This window comes from Anguilla rostrata, chromosome 10 (assembly GCF_018555375.3).
Source record: "Anguilla rostrata isolate EN2019 chromosome 10, ASM1855537v3, whole genome shotgun sequence".
Classification (NCBI taxonomy): Eukaryota; Metazoa; Chordata; class Actinopteri; order Anguilliformes; family Anguillidae; genus Anguilla; species Anguilla rostrata.
Genome location: NC_057942.1, coordinates 8545601 through 8565766, shown reverse-complemented (window position 1 = coordinate 8565766; position 20166 = coordinate 8545601). Strand labels below are relative to the sequence as shown.

Below are 20166 nucleotides of genomic sequence, written 5' to 3'. Positions count from 1 at the left end.
TGGTCAGCATATAACCAACAAAGGTTACAATAGGGATCCATTAAGATTCTAGGGCAGTGGGCACCCACTCACCAATATTTAACACATAATCAACAACTACACCCCAAAGTTGATGAACCTAATTAAAGAAAATTTGTAAATTATGCACAAATGTGAGACACTAAAATGCATCACTGTATACATTTAACCAAATTTCCTCACATCTAACAAAATCTCAATGGGTGGAGTTCAGCATGAATGTCTGTGGGTGTTCAACTTTACTACAGAGCGTGGAGGAAAAAGGTCATGCTATGCTGAAACAGCGTGCCTACAGACAAATGCATACATGTAAATCGGAATATGACGAACATATTTTGTGTTTCTCAGACAAGAGGCATAGCAGTGGGTTCAGAGAAGGTTGGGGGAATCTCTTGGATCTTTACCCCGCACACTTGGAGCTAGCAAGCTAACACCACAGGACTGCCAGCTAACAAGCTAGCTTGAAAGATACAATGATGTTTTTTTTTGTATAAAATGGCATGCACTGAAAGTGAGCCAGCTAGGGCCAGCCCCTTTACTTAGGACAGCCAGGGTACCTTGGGTCACTGCATCAGCGTCACCTAGCAACACAAGAGACCTACAGATCACCAGATGTCACTGAGAGTGCCCTCTTGCCTGTAGTACACTATGTGGCTTATGTCATGAACAATTCACCAGCTTACCGAGCACACTGAAAGAATGCAGAGCCTCACTGCCTGTGCAGATATAAGATAGCAACTGGGCTTGTTTTGCCAGGTCATTTTCAGTAGACCCGGGGTACACGGAGAGTGATCAGAAAACTCAGAAAAATGCTGCCTGTTCTAGTTTATAGAGCAAAGGAAAATACATCTTATTGATAACAGCCCCAAATTCCCTGTAAGCAGGTAAGACATGGCTCCACATAAACATTTTTTTCCACCCAAGGAGCACATCTGCCCCAAAGTTGAAAAATTTTGAGCACACCAATGCACTCTGATTGGTATGTGCTCTCAAATAATAATAAAAATAGATGCGTATGTGCTCTTAAATTATTTTCCCAGTTAGCACCCATCAATTTTTGGGAGCAAATGCTACTAAAATGGGAGCACCTGTGAAGCCCTGCTAGAACAGCGGTAGGCAGCCCAGATCCTGCAGTGCCAGTTGTTTCTGTTCTTTGTTCCGTCACTTTCACAGCTTTATGAATTAAGAGTCTGAGCTGCAAGTTTCCGCATCTGCAGAGTGAAATGCCAAGTACTGCCAGCACATAGAGACCAGAGTTGATTAAACCTAATGATTAATCCCATTATGTAAAAGTGCACTGCGGGTTAAAAAAAAAGACAGCAAAGAAACCAGGTACTAAAGACAAAAGGAATGAGTCAACACTGCAATGAGCAATTCTTTAAATCAAATATCATACAAAAATCTACTTTGCAAGAGATCAACTAAAAAAGATACTTAATTGTACATATATAATTCTTGGCAATAATTGGTTTGATCTCTTATTTTAAATGGTAACCAAAAATCCACCATCAACAAGACAAACACAGTACAACATAAAACTGCAGTTCCATAATTTTTAAGAAACAATCTTACTACAAGAAACAAGTGCTTTCTCATTATCTGCCGGTCGGCTGAGTGTGGCATCACCCATTGCCGGCAACAAAAGATGTCAGTTCGTAGTTATTTTCCATTAAATTAAAATGCTATCAAACAAAACGCAGTCAAGTTTCGGTACGCCGTTCTCTCTCTCGAGATCGGTCTTCCTTCCCGTCCCATGGCGTCACACGTCTCCCACAAGTTGTCATCACTTGAAATGCAAGTGTCCAGTGAAACGGAAAATTAAGAGGGCAGAGGGACGATCTTATATGCCCTCAGTATTCGTCCAACATGTCTGTCCTGGGAACGGTCAGTCCCCGGTCTTTCAGGGCCTGCAGCTTGGTCTTCTCTGCCTCCTGTTTGGCTTGCTGTTGTGCCCGTTGCTCTTCCAAGATTTCCTCAATGGACACCTGCTGTAGAACTGTGTCACATTCTTTCTCCAGGTCCTGACAACATAAAAAAAAATACATATATGACTCAGTTTTTGATACACATCAAAAAAATCTATATCACCTTCAAAACACTGAATCATCCTATCCCAGCCATGTGTCATGCTCGATTGCAGCAGTTATTTCAAACCTGACTCATTTGCAAGAATGCCAAAATTGGAACAAGCCATTACACACAGATAGCACTGTACGAAAAACATACATTTCATACAGTGCACAGGATGTGAAACATAACTTATGTTTTCATTATCTTGGTCAAACTGTAACAATTTATCATAAGATGTGAAAAGCTGAAGGACACTTACTATTTCTCCAAGCAAGACAACGTTCTCTCCTCTCACAATGAAAATTCCTCTGGGAATGTCCCCGTACTTCTTGCCGACATGGATGCGTTCAACAGTCTGATGTAATACTAGATTCGCTGCAAAGAATATAAAAATACAAAAGGTATTTCAGAATAATCTCACAAAATGTATGGTTTGAGGTACCGCAAGAGTACCCAAATTTGGGTAATGGAACCTCTGAGGAATCTAAATGAAATCAATGTTTCCCTTTTAAGAGTACCCACTTTATATTTATTTTTTAAATGCAGCTCATATTTTTCAGCTCAACCTGGTTCACAAGTACAAATGAAAATACAGTTAACAGGTAATACGATCAGAATGGCTACAAATGCTGCACATTTAATAACTAATAAATATAGCTTCTTAGCTACATACCAAACTGGTCAATACTTCTAAGAAACCCAATCAACGTTCTTCCGTCTCGGAGAAGGACAAGGTGTTTTTCTGGAGAAAGGGGAAAGCAAAAATAAAAAAGTAATAATAATAATAATACAGTGAGAGTGAAATGAGTTAGTGATTTGCTAACTACTTTAGTGCCTTTCTCGTTGATAATCAAATTGTACCCTGAACCGTGGCTAACAATGCAAGATGCATCGTACTTCTGTAAAGGGACAAGGAAACATCTCAATTCCGAAATATTTGGATAACGTAACAAGCCAATGCAGTAAACGAACTGAGACGGCTAGTTATGTTGAGAAAGCTTGCAAGCATTGACTGTATGTAGCTATGTTTGTTATAGCTAGGTACTTTCTAACGCACATTTAAACACGCTAGCTTGTCACCTGGTCCCAAACCGCTCAGACTTAAACACGTTTAGACTTACTGTCGATATCCTCGATGAGGCTAGCTGTCCCCGGCATGTAATTCATTTTGTTCAGTATTATTCACACTATTATATTTGTATTGGCTAGCTGTCTAATACCATTCAGGCCATATATAATTCAAAACGTGAACCCTCCGTCTAGAGGAAGTTCAAGCTCTAAGGACCACTTCCTTCCAGACTCAGCTAGCAAGCTAACTTCCTAGCATGCTAACCCTTTATAGCTAGCTTCGGGTTCCATGAGGCTAGTCAGGACTGCAAGCACGTGGTGGTTCTTGTAAAGGTCTCGCGTAATTAAATCTTAACTCTGTTCCCTGTTTTTGTTGATTATATTTGTTGTTCCTGAAAAAAAAAAAAAGTATTTCACTAACATCACCTGGATTTCTAAATAGGAAGGAATCATTCCCTGCATAGTCAGTTAGCTTTTTTGAAGTAATGTATACAAGAAATTGGGATGCATGAGAACTTGGGGAAGAACGATTCAAAGCTGGTTAAGTAGTGTGTAATAGTACTGCAGTTATTCTATAGATAGTGTTAATAATGCTCGAATCTTTCGGAGGGACACAGCTCCTTTTCTTCCGTCTCAACTTCAACTTCCCCTTTAAAATCCCCGGCAAAAAATAGTTAACTAGTAGTGACATCACATGATACGAAACTACATTTTAAACCATTGGTCTGTTTTCAGGCGAAAAGGCAGGATGTGTTTCTAATCCTTGAGCGCCTATTTGTGCAGAAAATAAACGTCACACTGACGCAAATAAAAATGTTATTATGTAAAATCATCAGCTAGCACTAGGAAGACCCAAGAGCTGGAATTTAAAGGGGTGGTACATCGTTTTAAAATGTTTTGTACGTTGCTGTCTATTTTAACAACGCATAGAACTAATCTGGATCTCGAAATAAGACAGTAGTTCCTGAACCAGGAATATAGCTACAATTTAAAGCACAGATTTAATGGCGTACAATTCGGTCAGCAATGACAGGAGTGGAGGAGACGCTGCCTGGGTTATGCATCAAATGCAATCTAATCCGAAAGGAGCTTGGCCTACAAATTATAACAACTCGGAAAATAACAATTGGAACACCGCAATGGTAACTGGCAGCCGGGTACGGTATTTCAGCATTAAAATGTTTATATATAATTTGAATGCAATCGTTTATTTCCTTCCTGTTGGCAGCGATCTAGTTGAAGTTTCCTGTTAGCTATTATTCAAACGAAATGTCTTGCTACCTATCTATATTTTCGTTTACCCCTTCCACTAGCTATGTGATCAAGGATGTGCCTAGTGTTTATGTTTTGTCATCTAACGTACGCTGTCTTGCTACATTGAATTTCTTGCGAGCTAAGCAGCTAGCTTGCTAACACGTAAATATTGAATGACAGATTCTGAGCCGTAGCTGCCTAAGGCTTGTTTATCCTTTATTTGTGAATGGACCGACATTCACGTTCGGTGAATCTCTGTCGTTCATCTCTCAGTGAACAGTCTCCGCTTAAAAGTATAGTTTTGTAGTCTACTAGCTGTGGTCGAAATCCTGGTTTATATCAGATTAGGATCGTTCATTATGAAAGGCCAGTCGTTCAAAGAGAATTTTATCTCCAGCTAGAGCTCTACTCTGTATTACGGTTATATAACTTCCCATCACAAAATGGCCTTGATCATTTTATGTGATATCGGAGATTAGTGTAGGAATCCACGCAGACGTTATTTTGTGGCTGATAATCGAAGTTAATGCGTTGGAAGTTTGTTATAATCAAAGTATTTAGCATGATGCCCACAATGTCACATTGTAACTTTTGTCTTCGGTCTTCCGGTATGGTGTGCAGGAAGCGGTTCCTTACCCGGGCTACCCTTCCAACTATTGGTATCCTCAGTCTCACTCTGCAGGGCCCTATTCAAATGCTTATTCCTCTGGGTCAGAGGTCAATGGACAGGCACCTTATAATCCCCAGGTACATCCTTGTGCATTTCCACCGATTCTGGTTAAATCTTTGGTGACTCAATTGTGCTCCCTGAATGAATCTCCTCACCGACTCTCTGTTCTGCCTCATCGATTTCAGGCAATGCCAGGATTCCCAAATGGAGTCTATAATCCTGGACAGTACCCAACGAGTATGCTGCATCCAACCAACCCCTTCTACTGTGGAGACCAGCCACCACCCAGGCAGCCACCCTACCCAAACCAGGGCTGCCCTGAGCAAGGGACAGGAGGGTCATGTCAGCCACACTCCCAGCACCACCACTACCCTATGCCACCCTGTCAAGGGGTGGGTTGGACAGTTTCCTCCACTTAATTACCATAATTATTTACCTCATATTCTTCTGACTGAGACCTTTGTGTTTTTAATATAAAGGTGGTAAAGTATCATTGACCTTCTTCCTGTTTTTTCCCCCTTTGGGTTTCCAGCCTCCTGGATATGCACCTGCACCTTACCCTCATTACGGGGATGGGGGTCACTCGGTACCCCAGAACCCCTCGTACCAGACCCAGCAGCCCCTGCCGTCAAGGCCCCAGCCTGAGGCCTGGTCCCACACAGGTGGCTACGGACCTGCCCCGCAGCAGCAGTGGCAGCCTGGTACCCAGCCCCCACCCAGCCACTATGGGAGCCCCCTCCTCCCCCCACAGCCTCAGGGCTGGCCGGGCAGCGGCCCTGCTGTACCACCATATGATCCAAAGGTACCCGTCAACAGAACTGCGTTCTGTATGAGTGCATTCAGTGTGTTCCAAACTGTTCCCTTCACCCTCTCCCCTAATCTCGCTGCAGAGCCAGCATGCAAACCTGTGCTCCGGGGTGGATTTGGGCGACAGAGATCTGCACTCATGATTCCGGTCACAGTTTTTCCCAATCCTTCCCCCCATGCTCTTTGCCTGTTTTAAGAATTATTATTTTACTTTAAATAAGGTGATCATTTGATGAAAAGGAGGCTAGGAAACAATTTGGAATGAATCTAAAAAATCTTGCATGGACTTCTTCGCCCGATTCCTCTTTGCCTGATTTTCTGAAAACATTTCCTTGTCCTTTGAGCAGTGGTTTTGTATGAAACATTGCAGCATAGATGGACAACCCAGGTTAGATGCTTTGCAGAATATAAATAGTCTGCCTCCAGGATGAATCATTTGTCAGTATTTTTAGATAGTGTATTGGACGAAACACTGCTGTAATTGGCAAGGGACCTCATTTATAAATCGTTCTTGCACACATATTTGATTCTATGCTGTGCACGCACACAGTTTCAAACGGAGCGAGATGGAAATGTTTGCAGATTTACACAAGCTTGACCAAAGTTCCTTGTTATAGAGTGAAACACTGCAGGGCTGAAGTTCAAATCTGATCCTTTGCAGTCACTCGTGAATGTCATGTGAAGTCCTGTTTTTTAACCTCAGTTAAAAAATTTTTTTGCAACGACTTAGTTGAGTTTTGTGTGCCAGTAGAAAACTATGCCCATGTATTCAATGATAAAATCGTAAACACAAAGGGGTTGGGCCATTCAAAGGTTCATCCTATGTAGATATGAAAATCTGTTGTTACCTTTAAGTCAGCTCCATTTTTAAAGACTGGTTCCGCTGCATCTTTGGGCGGGTCTAATGCAGCAGTAACTTACAGTATGTTTTCTGCCAGTTATGTGCTGGCATTGAAAACTCCCATTCTGGTATACCAGGGCTGACCCTGTGACTCTAGCCATTTTCACCCAGCTTTTTCGAAACCGGTTCAATTCAAAGCATTAGGAACAGACCTGAAGATCATGAAAATTAATTGGGAGCCTTTTTGGGTAAGATTATGAGGTCCTTCTAAAATTGATAGAATATTTTGGCCAGGTGCTGGCAGTCTGGCATCTTGTATCCTGGTCAGCTAACCTTTCTGTCTGTGCTCCAGGATCGGCAGTATCCTGGCTACCCCCACCGAAACCAGCCAATGGGACCCAAGCCCCGACCTTCCGGCAATGCGCCTGGGCCGACGTCGGAGGTCAGCGCGCCCCCGCAGATGTACAACAAGGGCGGGAAGGCGCAGGAGCCCAAGCCGTCCCAGGGCGAGCCCCCCCCATCGGCCCCCGGGGGCCCGCCACTGAGCGAGAACCCGAGCCTGGCCCGGGTGCAGCAGGTGCTGGCTCGGGTGTGGCTGCTGCAGGAGGACGTGGACGAGTTCGTGGGCCACAAAACGGACAAGAACTACCGGTACCTGGAGGAACTGCTCACCAAGGAGCTGCTGGAGCTGGACTCCGTGGAGACGAATGGACAGGAGGCGGTCAGACAGGCCCGGAAGGAGGCGGTGCAGAAGATCCAGGGCATCCTGGACCGGCTGGAGAGGAAGGCCTTTTGAAGGCCGTCTTTGTTTCTGTGTTTCTGTTGAACACGTCAACCCTTGCTCCACCCCCTCCCCCCCACACCTCCTCCCTCCCTGCAACCCTAGGCCAACAGCTTCACTTTCCCCGCACTGCCACAATAGGACTAGATTGGCCGCCATTGACTTGTCTCCTGGCCAACATGGTTCCTCAAAACTTTTTTGGCAAAGTGGACTGAAGCTGGGGAAGGATCTGTATAGCCTCTGAAAACATCACGTTATTAGGCATGTGGTTTATGATTTATTCACCACCTTTTGTTTACTGGGGATTCCAAGCCTATTTCGTAAGTTGTGAGCGGACTCACTGAGTGGTGCCTGATTGGTTTATAGCCCCAAACCAGCAAAGGTGATTACAGGTGTCAGCTGTGGCGATGTCCCTTTAAACCGACTCATTAATGCAAAGCATTTTTGAGGTGGTCATGGGAGGAGGGTTGCAGAGTGAAACTCTTTTGAAACTTAAAAACAATGTACCCACTATGTCATTTTTAAATTTTCTTGCACCAAAGTCACTTCTTAGATTTCTTTTTTTTTTTCTTTGGTTTGGTTTATTTTTTTAGATCCTTTATTTTGAAATCACCAGATCACCAGGATATTTTGTTAAATTAGTGCCATGATATCGGCAGGTGCTTTTTTCATAATACAAAATAAACACAAGGTCACTCTGGAGCTTTGCATGGAAGAAAATGTTTGGTTTGTTTTGTGTTCTTTCTTTGTGTTGTGAATAATCTTTACAAATTACGGCAAAATATGAAATGTATATCAGTAGACTCTTTACTAATAAAAAAAATACTACACAACAATATATTTTATATGAATGAGGCACTAGAGGGAGTACTATAAATATGAAATATGAGTCACCTTTGTGTACAGGAAGCCTTAAAAATTAGGATTAAGACAAAGAGCAGTGGTGCCAGATGTAATGCAATTTTCCAACACAGGGTGGCGTCTATTAAGAATGATTTGCAATGAATTAATTGCCATAAAGCGCATTCTAGGAGACAATACCCACGAATTATGGTGATAAAATAATTCCAAGCAGTTGCTTTACTGAACGAGTAAAAGTATTATTATTTGTGTTCTGTTCATTTTGTCATTTTGGAAGTAGTTCGTTTTTATTCAGTATCAAATGCTACATTATCTAACAATATGAAAAATTGCAATGCCGTTAAGGAGTGGGTGTCACCCAGCGAGTTTTACTTGAGGTTTACAGTAAGTGTACTGGGGTGTGTCGTTGCGGTGCCCTGGTCGAAATAATTTCAGCATTTATATTTTGAAATGAGGCCATGGTGCTTTCTTTTTATACTTCATAAAGCCTTATGACTCCTGACAGACAGCGCTTAAAATAGCATGCTCGTTATGAACAACATGGCTTCCTCTTGCCTGCAATAATGTTCGTCCCAGAACCGAGGGCCATTAAGGCTGGACTTGCGTGAGGTGCGGTGTTGCTTGACAACTCAAAGAACGTAGGAATAATAGCATTTATGAAACAGAAGCTATTATGGTTATTTATTTATTTATTTATTTATTTTTAAAACAACGCGTTTGGAATATATGCTCTGTTCTCAGCAACTGTTAGTTTATAATGACGCTTTCTGGATTTACTGGTCGAGAATAAGGCTGTATTTCGTTGAGCGGAGATAAGTGGAACTTGTAGCAATGAAATACCTTGTGCTCCTGTAAATAGCTTGAAAGACATCACTTGCTTATCGAAGTTTAAACTAAATAATTTAGGCAAGAATCAGAGCTAATCGTCATATTTCATGTATCTAATGACACTGAACATAGAATGACCAGATATGATGGCATTTTATGAGTTCATTTCATGTGGTGATATATAAAAAATACGACTGGGTTTGCAAAAGTGGGCTTGTAGTATAAATGTATCGGTCGTGTGAAAAATTTTCATTTAAAAAAAACTATTTTATAAACGTGATTGGTTTTACGAAGCGACGAGGTCTAACTCGGTCTACATGGGAATTACGCATTTGACTAAATTGCAAAAAAAAAAAAAAAAATTCTAGTCAAACTTCTCACCTCACTTACAGTTTTAACTTTCCCCCCGTTTAAACTGGTATTTTCTAGGTGTCCTTTACAATGTCTTACGTGTCGAGATTCTCTACATCGTCCAGGAGCAGTTCGACATCTGCAAGAAGCCAAGATTTGGACCTCAGCTCCCCCATGCTGACGGTATTCGAACTTGAGCGTCTCCTCTACACAGGGAAATCAATCAACAGCCACGCGGACGAGGTTTATCCCAGGCTTTATCTTGGTGATCAGTTGAGTTTTGCACTACTGTATAAACTGAACTTGTCAAAAGACTGGTTTATAACTTAACGCTTATATTGAAGGTTAGTTATGTCCTAATATGTGAAACTATAGAATTGAAAGAGGGAGGACTTCAAATATTGTTTCCAAAAAATATTTCCACAATTTCAAGTAATACACCAGTAATAGTTTTGATGCCACCAGTTTTAATGTGCTGTATGCATATGAATGTCTAATTTTACAGGGAAATAGCAGCAAATCGTCATGAGCTAGCGACGCTTGGCATCACTCACATCCTGAACTGCGCACACAGCAAGTGGCGAGGTGGTGCTGAGCGCTATGAGGGCATGCACATCACGTACGAGGGTGTGGAAGCGCACGACACCCCTGATTATGACATGAGTGTCAACTTCTACCCGGCAGCGGACTTCATACACAAGGCTCTCAGTGGCGGAGGTGAGAGAGGGGCGGTGCCCGCTTGCTGTTGGCGCAAACACAGTATGTTTGAAATTAGTCATTAATCTGAGTTTTGCGGCCTTTGATGTGGGAGAAGCGTATCTCTTTGAACACTATGTGGATGGTTCATGTACCCAAAGGTGGCTTTAGGTCTGTCTGAGGTCATTGCTTACAAAGGAAAAAATATTTGTGAAAAGCAACTCAGCCAACTCGTAAGTTTGTGCTAACTTCTGAGTAACTAGCCTGCCTCGTACAGTGGTCAAATGGTACGCTGACCTTGTTGCTGCCTACGCTTTTGCCCCTGGGGTTTCCGCAGGGAAGATCCTGGTGCACTGTGCTGTCGGAGTCAGCCGGTCAGCCACGCTGGTGCTGGCGTACTTGATGATCCGGCAGAATATGACTCTCGTGGAGGCTATCAAGACGGTGAAGGACCGCCGCGGCATCATCCCAAACCGCGGGTTCCTGCGACAGCTCATTCGGCTAGATGGCAGCCTTCACGGCAACCGCTGGACCTAGAGCACCGTGGGAAGTTCAGGCATTAAAAAAAGACACAAAAAAAAAAAAAACCACGGTGTTGCCAATATGCTCGGTCTTCTCTTAAATTCTGCCTTAAGCATGTGTATTTTTAATCTGCTCCCAATGTGCTAGGAAAAGCATGGATTCAATTAAGCGCTGCTAAATAATTAACATGCTGCAAGCACCGTTAGGTTCTGGTATAGGAAGCAACTGTTTTCAGTTTGATTGTGCCCTGTGCATTGTTTTTTTTAAATCAAACCCTCAGTGGTAGAGCATGTGGGTAAGCAAAAAGCTCATATTTCACAAAAGGATAGAAGAAGTTGGACTGTAGCCAGACAGTTGTATTACCATGGAGCTTTGAAATATTATCCTTGTTGACAGAAAAAGCTTTATCACTCTGCAATTTGGGACTGAGTTTCTTTTAAGAGAAGAAGGTATTATTTTAGAAAGTGTGGAGAGTGAAAAATGCATGCCTGTCTGTGTGTCCAGATGGAAGACAAATTGGTCTATTTCCATTGTTAAAGAAGTTCAAAGGTAAACAATTAAAGCCATGGCCCAAATAAGGAGGTTCTGAGAAATTAAGAAACTAAAGCAGTGGTCAGATTATGACTAGGGTCAGCATTTATTTAAAGCATGTGACTTAAAGCACGGGATTTAAAGCATGGGATTTGAACGTTACAATCAATGTGCTTGTGGGGTCCCCGTAGGTACTGGATTAGCTCCTGAATCACCTGGGTATTCACGCAATTAATGATTAATTGTGACCCCCATGGAGAGGAAGGAAAGTAGACGTAGATAGAATGTTAAAGAAAAGAAAGTCTTTAAGCCACCGAGTGTACCAGCATCTGCCTGGTAGGTTGCATGTGAGTCAATTCAATATATTGCAGCATATTTGCAATTTATCCATGCGCATCACAGAAAACAACAGTAGATTGGCATTTGCAACAAAAGGCATCAACTACAGTGTTGATGTACGGAAACCAACAATTAGGGGGGAATCGTCTGTCAGCAAGGCGCCTCATCCAAGATTTTACCAATGCGTTTCTGTGTGCAAACATTCCCCTTGAAAAGCTGGTTAACCCTAAATTACACGCATTTCTCAATAAGCATGTAATCAATGGCAGGACGATCCCCTCTGGAAAACAGCTTAGGCAGAGTATGTGCTGCAGGCTAAAGACAGTATAAAGGAACTGGCCAAGTCATCTGACAGCATGCCTATGGTCACAAATTGATCAAACAAAAACGCACAGACAGTTATGTTTTGCTAATTTTATTTGTCTGCAAGGAAAAACAATCACATTTTATTTGAAAGTAGTACCGCTACTGTTCAGTTATAGATGGCACCAAGAAATGCCTGCTGGACTTTGAGGTAGGCTTCAACAGTGCGGCTGTATTTGTCTTGGATAATGCAAGTTAGGTGTTGAAAGCATACCAGGAAATCCTCAGAGGCCTGGTGCCAAATGCAGACCAGCCAACGTGCAATGCCCACATTGTGACACTTTTGAGTGGTATTGGACCAAGCAGTTTCCCTAAAGTTGATGAACTCATGGGAGTTCTTCAAAATGTTTTTAACCATTGCCCAAATTAAGTTGCACCGCACAGTAATGCAATGACATCGCAAAGTTCAGGCCTACCAATGAGACTCTCACCTGAGCCCTACAGAACACAGTGGGCAGTTGGTGTCCTGCTGTGTAGTGCTAGTCCCATCCCCAGCACCTCAATATCTATTCCAGAGGGTGTTAAAAAAGAGTTCTGCCATTTTGTTTTTTGTTTGTTCTCACAACCCTCCTTTCTGCTTGGTTAGAGTGGGTGACGGCATGTTTTGAGTGTTTCCTCAAAGGGAAAAATGTATTTCCTGCGTTATTGTATGACACTGAAAAAGACAATTTGCACTGAATGACTGATTTTTCTGGAAATTGAACAAACTGTCACTGCTTGGGGGTGGGGGGGGGGGGGAGTTGTTAAGACCTACAGCCTTTATATAATTACCTTTTTATAATTAAGTGTGGTGAGGGAGTCAGTGCAGACAAAAGTTACCTCAGTTTGCACTGTGGAATGTCCCCACTGCATTCTGATGTGGTTTCTCTTAAGTACTGTTGATGTGGTGCATTGTCTCGTTACCTGGTAACTGCTTTTTTTTTAAAAGCAAGTCAGCAGCAGGTCAGCAGCAGTGGACACCTTTCTTGATATGTCAGTTTCATAATGCTCACTGTTCAAATGAGTATATCTTTATCACAAATGTTTTATTTATGGATGTAAACAATTTCCATGACACTGACATGCCTTCCTGATGGAAATTCCAGCTACAAGCCTGAAATGGAACCGATGGCACCCTCTGGAACTTGGTGATGGTCTGCTGTCTGCACTATGCTCGTCCAATAGCTGGACATGGTTTTCTGTGCATGGATGCTATCTCAACCATCTTGTTTCCAGCTTCACCATCTCCAAAGCAGCTAGACCAGTTCTAATACAAGCTGGCATCAAACTGGAATTTCCACCAGGGCTTAACCTACCGTAATTTGTAATCTTTTAATTTAACTTCCCCCCTTGAAATCTCTATATTATTTTTTGCAGTTTCAAAGTGCCTTCGTACAGTACTGTAGTATTTCTGAGTCTGTTCCTAAATAAACCTGCGTTTGCAAGAGCAGGCCTATTTGTTTGGCGTGTCTGTTTCAGTTCATGTTTGGAGACAGTCCATGGTACAGCACACTCTGGGTATTCCAGTACAAAACCTCAGCATTTCACATTTTAACCACCAGGAAGTCTGAGCTTCCCCTTTATCCCACCACATAATGTGTGTGAAGTGAACGAATCTAAAAACACAGACAGTTCCATAGCCTTTGGTCAATCTATGGTCTACTGTTTTGGACTTGACTGAATTGAGATTGAATTGATCCCAATCCCTGATGTTTGGGTACTTATACCGCAATACAAAACAAAAAGCAAATCAAAGGTTATTAATGTAGGGAATGCTTTTTTCAAGAAACAATATCTGTATCTTCTGTGCCCTCAGTGCAAGCGCAGTGCAAATTTATTTAATATTACTTTGCTTAATATAATTTTACACTCAACAAGTACTACATGTTGGGCAGCAAGTTGTACATGGTCCTAGTACCTGCCTGGTCCACTTTAAGTGTCCCCGGGTACTCTGCTTAATGTCAGGTGAGCAGGGTGGCCAATCCATCCCGTGCATACTGTCTCTGCCAAGAAAACCTGACAGATGCTTGTGACATGTGGTTGTGTTTTGTGAGATATGAATGTGAGGCCATTCTTTTATGCAAAGTATGGGGAGTGAATTGAGGTGCAGGAATGAGTTGTGTAGTAATCCAAAAATAAACACTGCTCATAACATCCTACATTGCACATTCGACTCCTTATTTTAAGCGTACTCTTATTATTCCCCAATAAGTTGCATTGATCATTCGGAAATGATCGTAGCGTACTCTGAGTCCTGACTTCTGCCCCACATCTCAGCGCTAGACACAGAAACAGTAGCCCACGTCAGTTCACAGGGCAAAGTCTCGAGAATATATACGGTTGTTCGTTCAGAGAAATAACTTGCATCAGCGTTACCTATGCTTCCTATGGGAACTCCACAGTTTTACACAGCAAAAACACTCTCGGCACATGAGTACAGTAAACCGCTTTGTACTTTCCTGACTTCCTTTTGAATTTATCTTCGGACTTTTGGTTCCTCTAAACTCTAAGCCACTCCTTTTTTGTTCCTTTCCTAAAGCTAATAACTCACGTCACGAATTCTCACCTTCATAACTTACGTTTTTAGTTTATGCAGAGGAGCTGGTATAGGAGAGGGAACCAGAGAAAATGCGACGTCTGCTAGCCTTCGTGCGTCTTTTTGCCGTAGGTGTGAGTGTAGCTTTGCCAACTGCAGCCTTTGGTTCACCGGTAAACAACAGGCCGATTATTGGTAGGTAATAGTATGGCGAAAAGTACCGTTATGAATAATAGAATTATTTTGAAAAATCCCTGGATAATAAAATTGGTCACAAATGTCATGTGCTGAACTGTAACGTTTTTAATATTTGGGGGAAAATTGCCTACCTAGTAACGGTGTAAGAATTATTGTGTCAGTCCTTTGAACTTTGAACAGCAGTTATTCATACACGCGACGCTTGGATATGTTCACTTTATCCATAGGGATTTTGACTCAGGAAGTATCGAATAAGGACATGGCGAAATTGGGAAAGACTTACATACCTGCTTCCTATGTGAAGTACGTGGAATCGGGGGGAAGCAGAGTGATGCCCATCAGGTAAGACCCAGGAGGCTTCGAGATATATAAATCCCACATGGTGCTACTGTATACCAGGTCTCTCCACAGCATTTGTTCAGTGCAAATTCAACTCTGATGGAGCGCTATGAACTAGAATAGAATATCTGTTGTGCCTACCGAAGTCATATAAATGTATTAGAACCTGCGCATGAACTATATGCCACGTCTTTGTAGCCAGAAACCGATACCACCCAACATGCTGCAGGCCCTCGTCAGTCTTCAGAGGAAGGATATGGTGTTGTGTTTCCATAACATATCTTCTTCTGACAGTATGAGTCAAACTATGCCTGTCTTGTTTTTCGTGTTCCTGTGGTATGCATGTCATGTCTCTTGCTTGTCAACTTTCTCACCCCAATGGCTTAATAAGATACTCTGTATAAGGGCATCTGTCAGATAAATATTCAGTGCAATCTGCAGTTAAATGCAAAAGTATCTGGACAGTGACACATTTCTTTCTGGTCTTGCACTGTACTGCTGCACATTGGATATGAGATTAAACGGTGAATGTGAGGTTGAAGTGCAGACTGCTAGCTTTAATTTGAGGGTATTTTCATCAACATTGTCTGATCCATGTAGGAATTACTTCTTCTTTTTTTTCTTTTTTTTTTTAGAGATTGGACAGTTAAGTTACAGCAAAACGCCTTTTATAACTAACGTACACTTGGAGAAGTCACACATGTTTTTAAAAGAAGTGGCTCAAGATTGAATCACACTTTCACTTTCCTGTACTCTAGTTAATGTTATCTGTCAACAACAAAATGCATATATGCTCATTTAAAAAAAGTTTTCAGTCGCGATCCCATGGAAATGTTTTGATTATGATGTTTGCTTTCATTTATTTTTTCTTTTTAATAGCCTGTCTCCGTTCTTTTCTAAAGGTTGAATCAGAGCTTAGCTGAATATGAGAAGATCTTCAAATCAATTAATGGGTAAGTTCTCCGACAGAAGCCAGTCCTTATTTATGCTTTTGTGAAAACTCATTTTCACCTCTGACCCAAAAAATGCATACAGCAGGTCTGCCACATTCAGTCCCATCACTGGCGATAAAGTACTATACGTGATGGATTACTTAGTGTGTTAAAAGCCTAATATCAGAGCAAAGCAAAGCAGCAGACGGCTCATCATAACATTTTCGCAGTCATTCTTATCTAGAGCACCTGAGACAGCTTACATGCATTGTGCATACAATCCGTTTATATAGCTGTATGTTTACTGAAGCAATTCAGGTTAAGTACCTTGTTCAAGGGTGCAACAGCTGTGGCCAACCAGGGAATCAAACCTATAGCCTTGGTTGCAAGGCCAGTTCCCCTATCATTTTTTTCAATGCTGCCACCCTTTACACATCTGAGTGTCTCATCATTTCCTTGTATAGCTTTTAGCTGTAGTGATTAAATATGAACCCCACGGGCTGTGATAATTACGTGTGACTGATTTAATTGGGCTATCAGCTATGCTTTGGGGGAGGGGGGGAGGTGGGTTTTTTTTAAAAATAAAGAGTGTGCATCTCTCAATCACTGCCCCCTTATCAGCTTGCTTCCTGACGCAGCCCAGACGGCTGGATGATAATGCCACCCCTGAATCAGAGGTAATAACGAGTGTGTGACTCATTGGCCTTCCTCTCACCCAGAATGCTGTTCATCGGCGGATCAGTGAACCTGGAGACCTCGGACTACGCCAGAGCTGCTCGGGCTTTTTACAGGCTGGCGTTAGAGGTGAGCACTCTGAACCAAGGTCCCGACAAACACGTTTTCTTTCTTTCTCTCTCTTTTTTTCCCCACTCTCTCTTTCACTCTTCTTTCACGCTAGCGGTGGTGCAGGTGGATCAGCACAAGCATAATTACCATACAGTATAACCAGTTGATATACTGAAGTGATGCAGCCTTTGATTCTCATACGCAGGCTGGTTTTTTTGTTCCAGGCCAATGATGCGGGAGACTACTTCCCCGTATGGGGTACGTGCATGGGGTTCCAGCTCCTGACTGTGCTCGTCGCGGGACATAATCTGCTGAGCAACACAACCGCGGAGAATTTGGCCCTGCCCCTCAACCTGACAACCGGTACCCGTCACTCTGTTACTGCCGAATAACCACTCCCTACACACAGGGACAGGCAATCCCTGGTGGAAAATTCAGCCTGGATGCAATCTGGAATTTGGTGATGGTCTGTTATCTGTACCAAGCTGGTCATGGTCTTGCCAGGACGATTGCTATCTCAGCCTTCTTGTTGCAAGTTTGGCCGTTTCTACGATGGCGTCAAACCAGTTGTGTCAGCTTAAAGCCAATTTAAGGAACCAAGCTTAAATTTCCACCAGGGATGTGCACATGGGGCCACTGGCATTCCCCACACACGCACAAAAACACACATACATGTGATGCACACAGATTCAGCCAGGTAATAAACTAATTTCCGTAACTTTTCTTCTGATTTAATAATGACTGTGTAATCTTTGCATTTCCTGCAGACACGTATAGCTTCAGTTAACCACCAGAGGGCGTCATGCACCCTGCACCTTGAGCCTATATTTTGTAAATACATGAACAACAGATTTATTATTCAGGTGTGCAGTAAGAATCTGCTATCTGTCTCCATCAGAGGCTCCATCCAGTCGCATGTTTGAAGGTTTTTCAGCTGAGCTGCTGAAGGCTTTGTCCCAAGAAAATATAACGGGGAATTTCCATCACTATGGCGTCACTGAGAAGGTGGGTGCCATGAAATAGCCAATGTATACGTGTGCGTCCCCTATCAGGGGTGTCCTTTCCAATAAGTTATATCATGAATTTTGTTTTAAAATGCCCCATTCGTTCAGAGTGATTGTTTCCATAATGGATGTGATCAGTGGCAGTATGCCTGTGTTGGTGGCCTTACCCAAGATGATGGAAATCGAAGGTGTCCTTTGATCCCCTGATTGGCAGACCTTTGAAAGTGTCAGGAGAAGTGGGTCAGATCTTAGGGTCCATCTTCCAGTTGGAATCCATTAGAAAGTTGAAGCTGAAAGCCGAGATAAGATTAACCTAAATGTGCTTGTAGCTGGGAGGTGGGGTGAGTATCATGAGGCAGAGGATTGGAGAAATTTCAATGAAAGGAAACTTTGTAATCCAGGTGCTGGGGTGAGACAATAAAAACAGTTTTTAGCATTTATCCTGGGACCTCCTGAAACCCCACAAGGGGAAATCTGCCATGCAGCTGGGCCACTGTGACATCATACCTCTCACTGTTTCAAACAATCAGATGTGCCTGAATTAAATTGCCTACCTTGCAGCCTGGTTCAATAGCACTTGAGACACCAGAGGAAGTTGTGTCACTGAAAATGTTTTGTCTTATTGTCTTTTTTTCACAATGTGAGTTTCCTCTCACATAAATGTGCTTTGAGTGATGCCATTGTATTCAGCAGATGGTTGAGAGTGTGGGTACTGCAGCTGTAACCGAACGGCTCTCCTCTAGCATTGACGATAGTGACCATGTTGAATTGTTCTTGAAAAGTAGTACATATGTGCTCTTTTGCTGTTCCTGTTTTTCATTGTGAAAGTCATCAATATGTTCAATATTAAAACATTTTCCTGGGGTCATTTTAGAATATTCTTACATATTTGAAATTGTAATGCAAAAACAGAAAACAGGCTTCACTCCCAAAATGAATTTGAAACTTTCAGAGTGCTGGACCAAAGAGTGTAAATCGATTACAGATTATGCAAAGTGCGGCCCTTTTTTTCAACTTTATATTTGAAATTAGACAATATACTATATGAAGTCATTGGCATCAGCTAAAGTCAAGATGTGATTGTGTGTTTTTCCAAAGGATTTCAGAGGAAATGAGAAACTGGAGAAGTTCTTTTCCATCCTATCCACAAACGTAGCAGAAAATGGTGCTGAGTTTGTTTCAACTATGGAAGGTAATCATTTGTGTTTTTCAAATGGTATGATCCTCAGTCACCAAAAAATAAAAAGTAATGTTGTTCTACGGTTGTAAAATATAAGAAAATTTGAACTATGGAATCTATAATATTATCTGATAATATGACAGTTATCTTGTTGCGTTGTTGTCCCATTGTTTTGAAGGAAGGAAATACCCATTCTATGGGGTACAGTGGCACCCTGAAGTAAACCGGTTTCAGTGGGACCCCAAACTGCAGTTCCCCCACTCCAAGAATGCCGTTCGAGTGTCATCTTTACTTGCTGAATTTTTTGTCAATGAAGGTAAAACCAATCTTTGTGACTGAGAAATTTGGGAATGAGAAGTTCACTCACGCACGCTGCTTGGCTTTATTTACACGTGTTGGAAATCACTCATGTAGTTTCCATGACATAATAGTGACCATATGTGAGACCATGCCCGTACCACTTTGAGAATGTTATGAAATGTTCCTGTGAATAATACATTCAGTGCTGTTATCTGTGTAAATGGGGTTCAATGGGGGATCGCGTGCATGGTCTATGCCAGCACACATCTGTGCTTGTAAAAGCAGAATCCATTCATAAAAGCAGAATCCAGCTTACGGTACATTGAGAATTTTGTCAACAAATGTATGTCCGTCTCTTCCTGTTCGCAGCCAGGAAAAGTTTGCACCACTTCATCAAACGCAAGGAAGAGACGGCAGCCCTCATATACAATTACACCCCTGTCTACGTTGGAAATTTCACTGGGTATGAGCAGTGTTACTTCTTCTGAAGTGCTGGCCCTGCTCTCCTATCTGTCCTCCGCTGGAACTGTTTTTCTTTTACCTCTGGGGGGAACAATCATGTGGAGCGCTCCAAGGTGTTCCAGCTATGAAAATTCACCTCAAAGGAAAAGGCTGATTTTTCGTTTTTGAAGACGCAACCAGGCGCGCGCAGTAGAAGGGCCCAACTGTGGCTCGAGGACCTCCACCTTTGGCCTGTCAATCAATTTTTTTTGGTAAAGCACTGTTGCTATTTGCAATTGCAAACCCCCAGTCCCCCCCACCCCCTCGATCGCAACTGAACCCCCGCCGAAAAAAAATTTAATCCAAAAATGTTTGCTGTACAACAATTACAAACCAACTTGCTGTTAAAATATATGAATTTGTGATACTGACAGAGTGAATAAATATACACATTTCAGAATGCATTGTTAC

At 42.3% G+C, this 20166-nt stretch overlaps 4 protein-coding genes across 7 annotated transcripts; 3 read left to right on the top strand and 1 right to left on the bottom strand.

Moving 5' to 3' along the window:
- Positions 1-1380: 1380 nt before the first annotated feature.
- Positions 1381-3454, bottom strand: lsm1 (LSM1, U6 small nuclear RNA associated). Its single transcript, XM_064353808.1, has 4 exons — positions 3210-3454; positions 2762-2830; positions 2348-2463; positions 1381-2039 (listed from the first exon to the last, which is right to left on the bottom strand). Exons 1-4 carry the CDS (start codon positions 3253-3255, stop codon positions 1869-1871), a joined length of 402 nt encoding a protein of 133 aa, XP_064209878.1. The 5' UTR covers positions 3256-3454; the 3' UTR covers positions 1381-1868.
- Positions 3455-3526: 72 nt separating this feature from the next.
- On the top strand, positions 3527-8229 carry bag4 (BCL2 associated athanogene 4). Of its 2 annotated transcripts, none has more exons than XM_064353799.1 (5): positions 3527-4298; positions 5032-5157; positions 5266-5472; positions 5613-5882; positions 7081-8229. In XM_064353799.1, exons 1-5 carry the CDS (start codon positions 4161-4163, stop codon positions 7522-7524), a joined length of 1185 nt encoding a protein of 394 aa, XP_064209869.1. In that variant the 5' UTR covers positions 3527-4160; the 3' UTR covers positions 7525-8229. The 2 variants fall into 2 exon arrangements, with proteins under 2 accessions (XP_064209869.1, XP_064209868.1); XM_064353798.1 differs by having other exon boundaries at positions 3855-4313.
- Positions 8230-8373: 144 nt separating this feature from the next.
- Positions 8374-13441, top strand: LOC135264866 (dual specificity protein phosphatase 26-like). 3 transcript variants are annotated; one of them, XM_064353803.1, is made up of 4 exons: positions 8374-8979; positions 9675-9821; positions 10055-10266; positions 10583-13441. In XM_064353803.1, exons 2-4 carry the CDS (start codon positions 9724-9726, stop codon positions 10780-10782), a joined length of 510 nt encoding a protein of 169 aa, XP_064209873.1. In that variant the 5' UTR covers positions 8374-8979; positions 9675-9723; the 3' UTR covers positions 10783-13441. The 3 variants fall into 3 exon arrangements, with proteins under 3 accessions (XP_064209873.1, XP_064209871.1, XP_064209872.1); XM_064353801.1 differs by having other exon boundaries at positions 9628-9821; XM_064353802.1 differs by having other exon boundaries at positions 8374-9008; positions 9628-9821.
- An 856-nt stretch (positions 13442-14297) lies between these two features.
- On the top strand, positions 14298-20165 carry LOC135264865 (gamma-glutamyl hydrolase). The gene is made up of 9 exons (XM_064353800.1): positions 14298-14710; positions 14941-15055; positions 15955-16005; positions 16704-16788; positions 16995-17133; positions 17669-17775; positions 18873-18966; positions 19133-19270; positions 19624-20165. The coding sequence occupies exons 1-9, from the start codon at positions 14608-14610 to the stop codon at positions 19740-19742; spliced, it is 951 nt and encodes a 316-aa protein (XP_064209870.1). The 5' UTR covers positions 14298-14607; the 3' UTR covers positions 19743-20165.
- The last annotated feature ends 1 nt before the right edge of the window (position 20166 follows it).

What these genes read in the sequence shown, in the direction of transcription:
- lsm1 (XM_064353808.1), bottom strand. Translation starts at nt 3,255, where the DNA reads ATGAATTACATGCCGGGGACAGCTAGCCTCATCGAGGATATCGACA. An exon ending in TAGAAGTATTGACCAGTTTG is followed by an intron (nt 2,464 to 2,761) that starts GTATGTAGCTAA and finishes TATTCTTTGCAG; the next exon opens with CGAATCTAGTATTACATCAG. An exon ending in TTGTCTTGCTTGGAGAAATA is followed by an intron (nt 2,040 to 2,347) that starts GTAAGTGTCCTT and finishes TTATGTTGTCAG; the next exon opens with GACCTGGAGAAAGAATGTGA.
- bag4 (XM_064353798.1), top strand. Translation starts at nt 4,161, where the DNA reads ATGGCGTACAATTCGGTCAGCAATGACAGGAGTGGAGGAGACGCTGCC. An exon ending in AGGCACCTTATAATCCCCAG is followed by an intron (nt 5,158 to 5,265) that starts GTACATCCTTGT and finishes CATCGATTTCAG; the next exon opens with GCAATGCCAGGATTCCCAAA. An exon ending in CTATGCCACCCTGTCAAGGG is followed by an intron (nt 5,473 to 5,612) that starts GTGGGTTGGACA and finishes TTGGGTTTCCAG; the next exon opens with CCTCCTGGATATGCACCTGC.
- LOC135264866 (XM_064353801.1), top strand. Translation starts at nt 9,640, where the DNA reads ATGTCTTACGTGTCGAGATTCTCTACATCGTCCAGGAGCAGTTCGACA. An exon ending in AGGCTTTATCTTGGTGATCA is followed by an intron (nt 9,822 to 10,054) that starts GTTGAGTTTTGC and finishes CTAATTTTACAG; the next exon opens with GGAAATAGCAGCAAATCGTC. An exon ending in CAAGGCTCTCAGTGGCGGAG is followed by an intron (nt 10,267 to 10,582) that starts GTGAGAGAGGGG and finishes GGGTTTCCGCAG; the next exon opens with GGAAGATCCTGGTGCACTGT.
- LOC135264865 (XM_064353800.1), top strand. Translation starts at nt 14,608, where the DNA reads ATGCGACGTCTGCTAGCCTTCGTGCGTCTTTTTGCCGTAGGTGTGAGT. An exon ending in AAACAACAGGCCGATTATTG is followed by an intron (nt 14,711 to 14,940) that starts GTAGGTAATAGT and finishes CTTTATCCATAG; the next exon opens with GGATTTTGACTCAGGAAGTA. An exon ending in ATCTTCAAATCAATTAATGG is followed by an intron (nt 16,006 to 16,703) that starts GTAAGTTCTCCG and finishes CCTCTCACCCAG; the next exon opens with AATGCTGTTCATCGGCGGAT.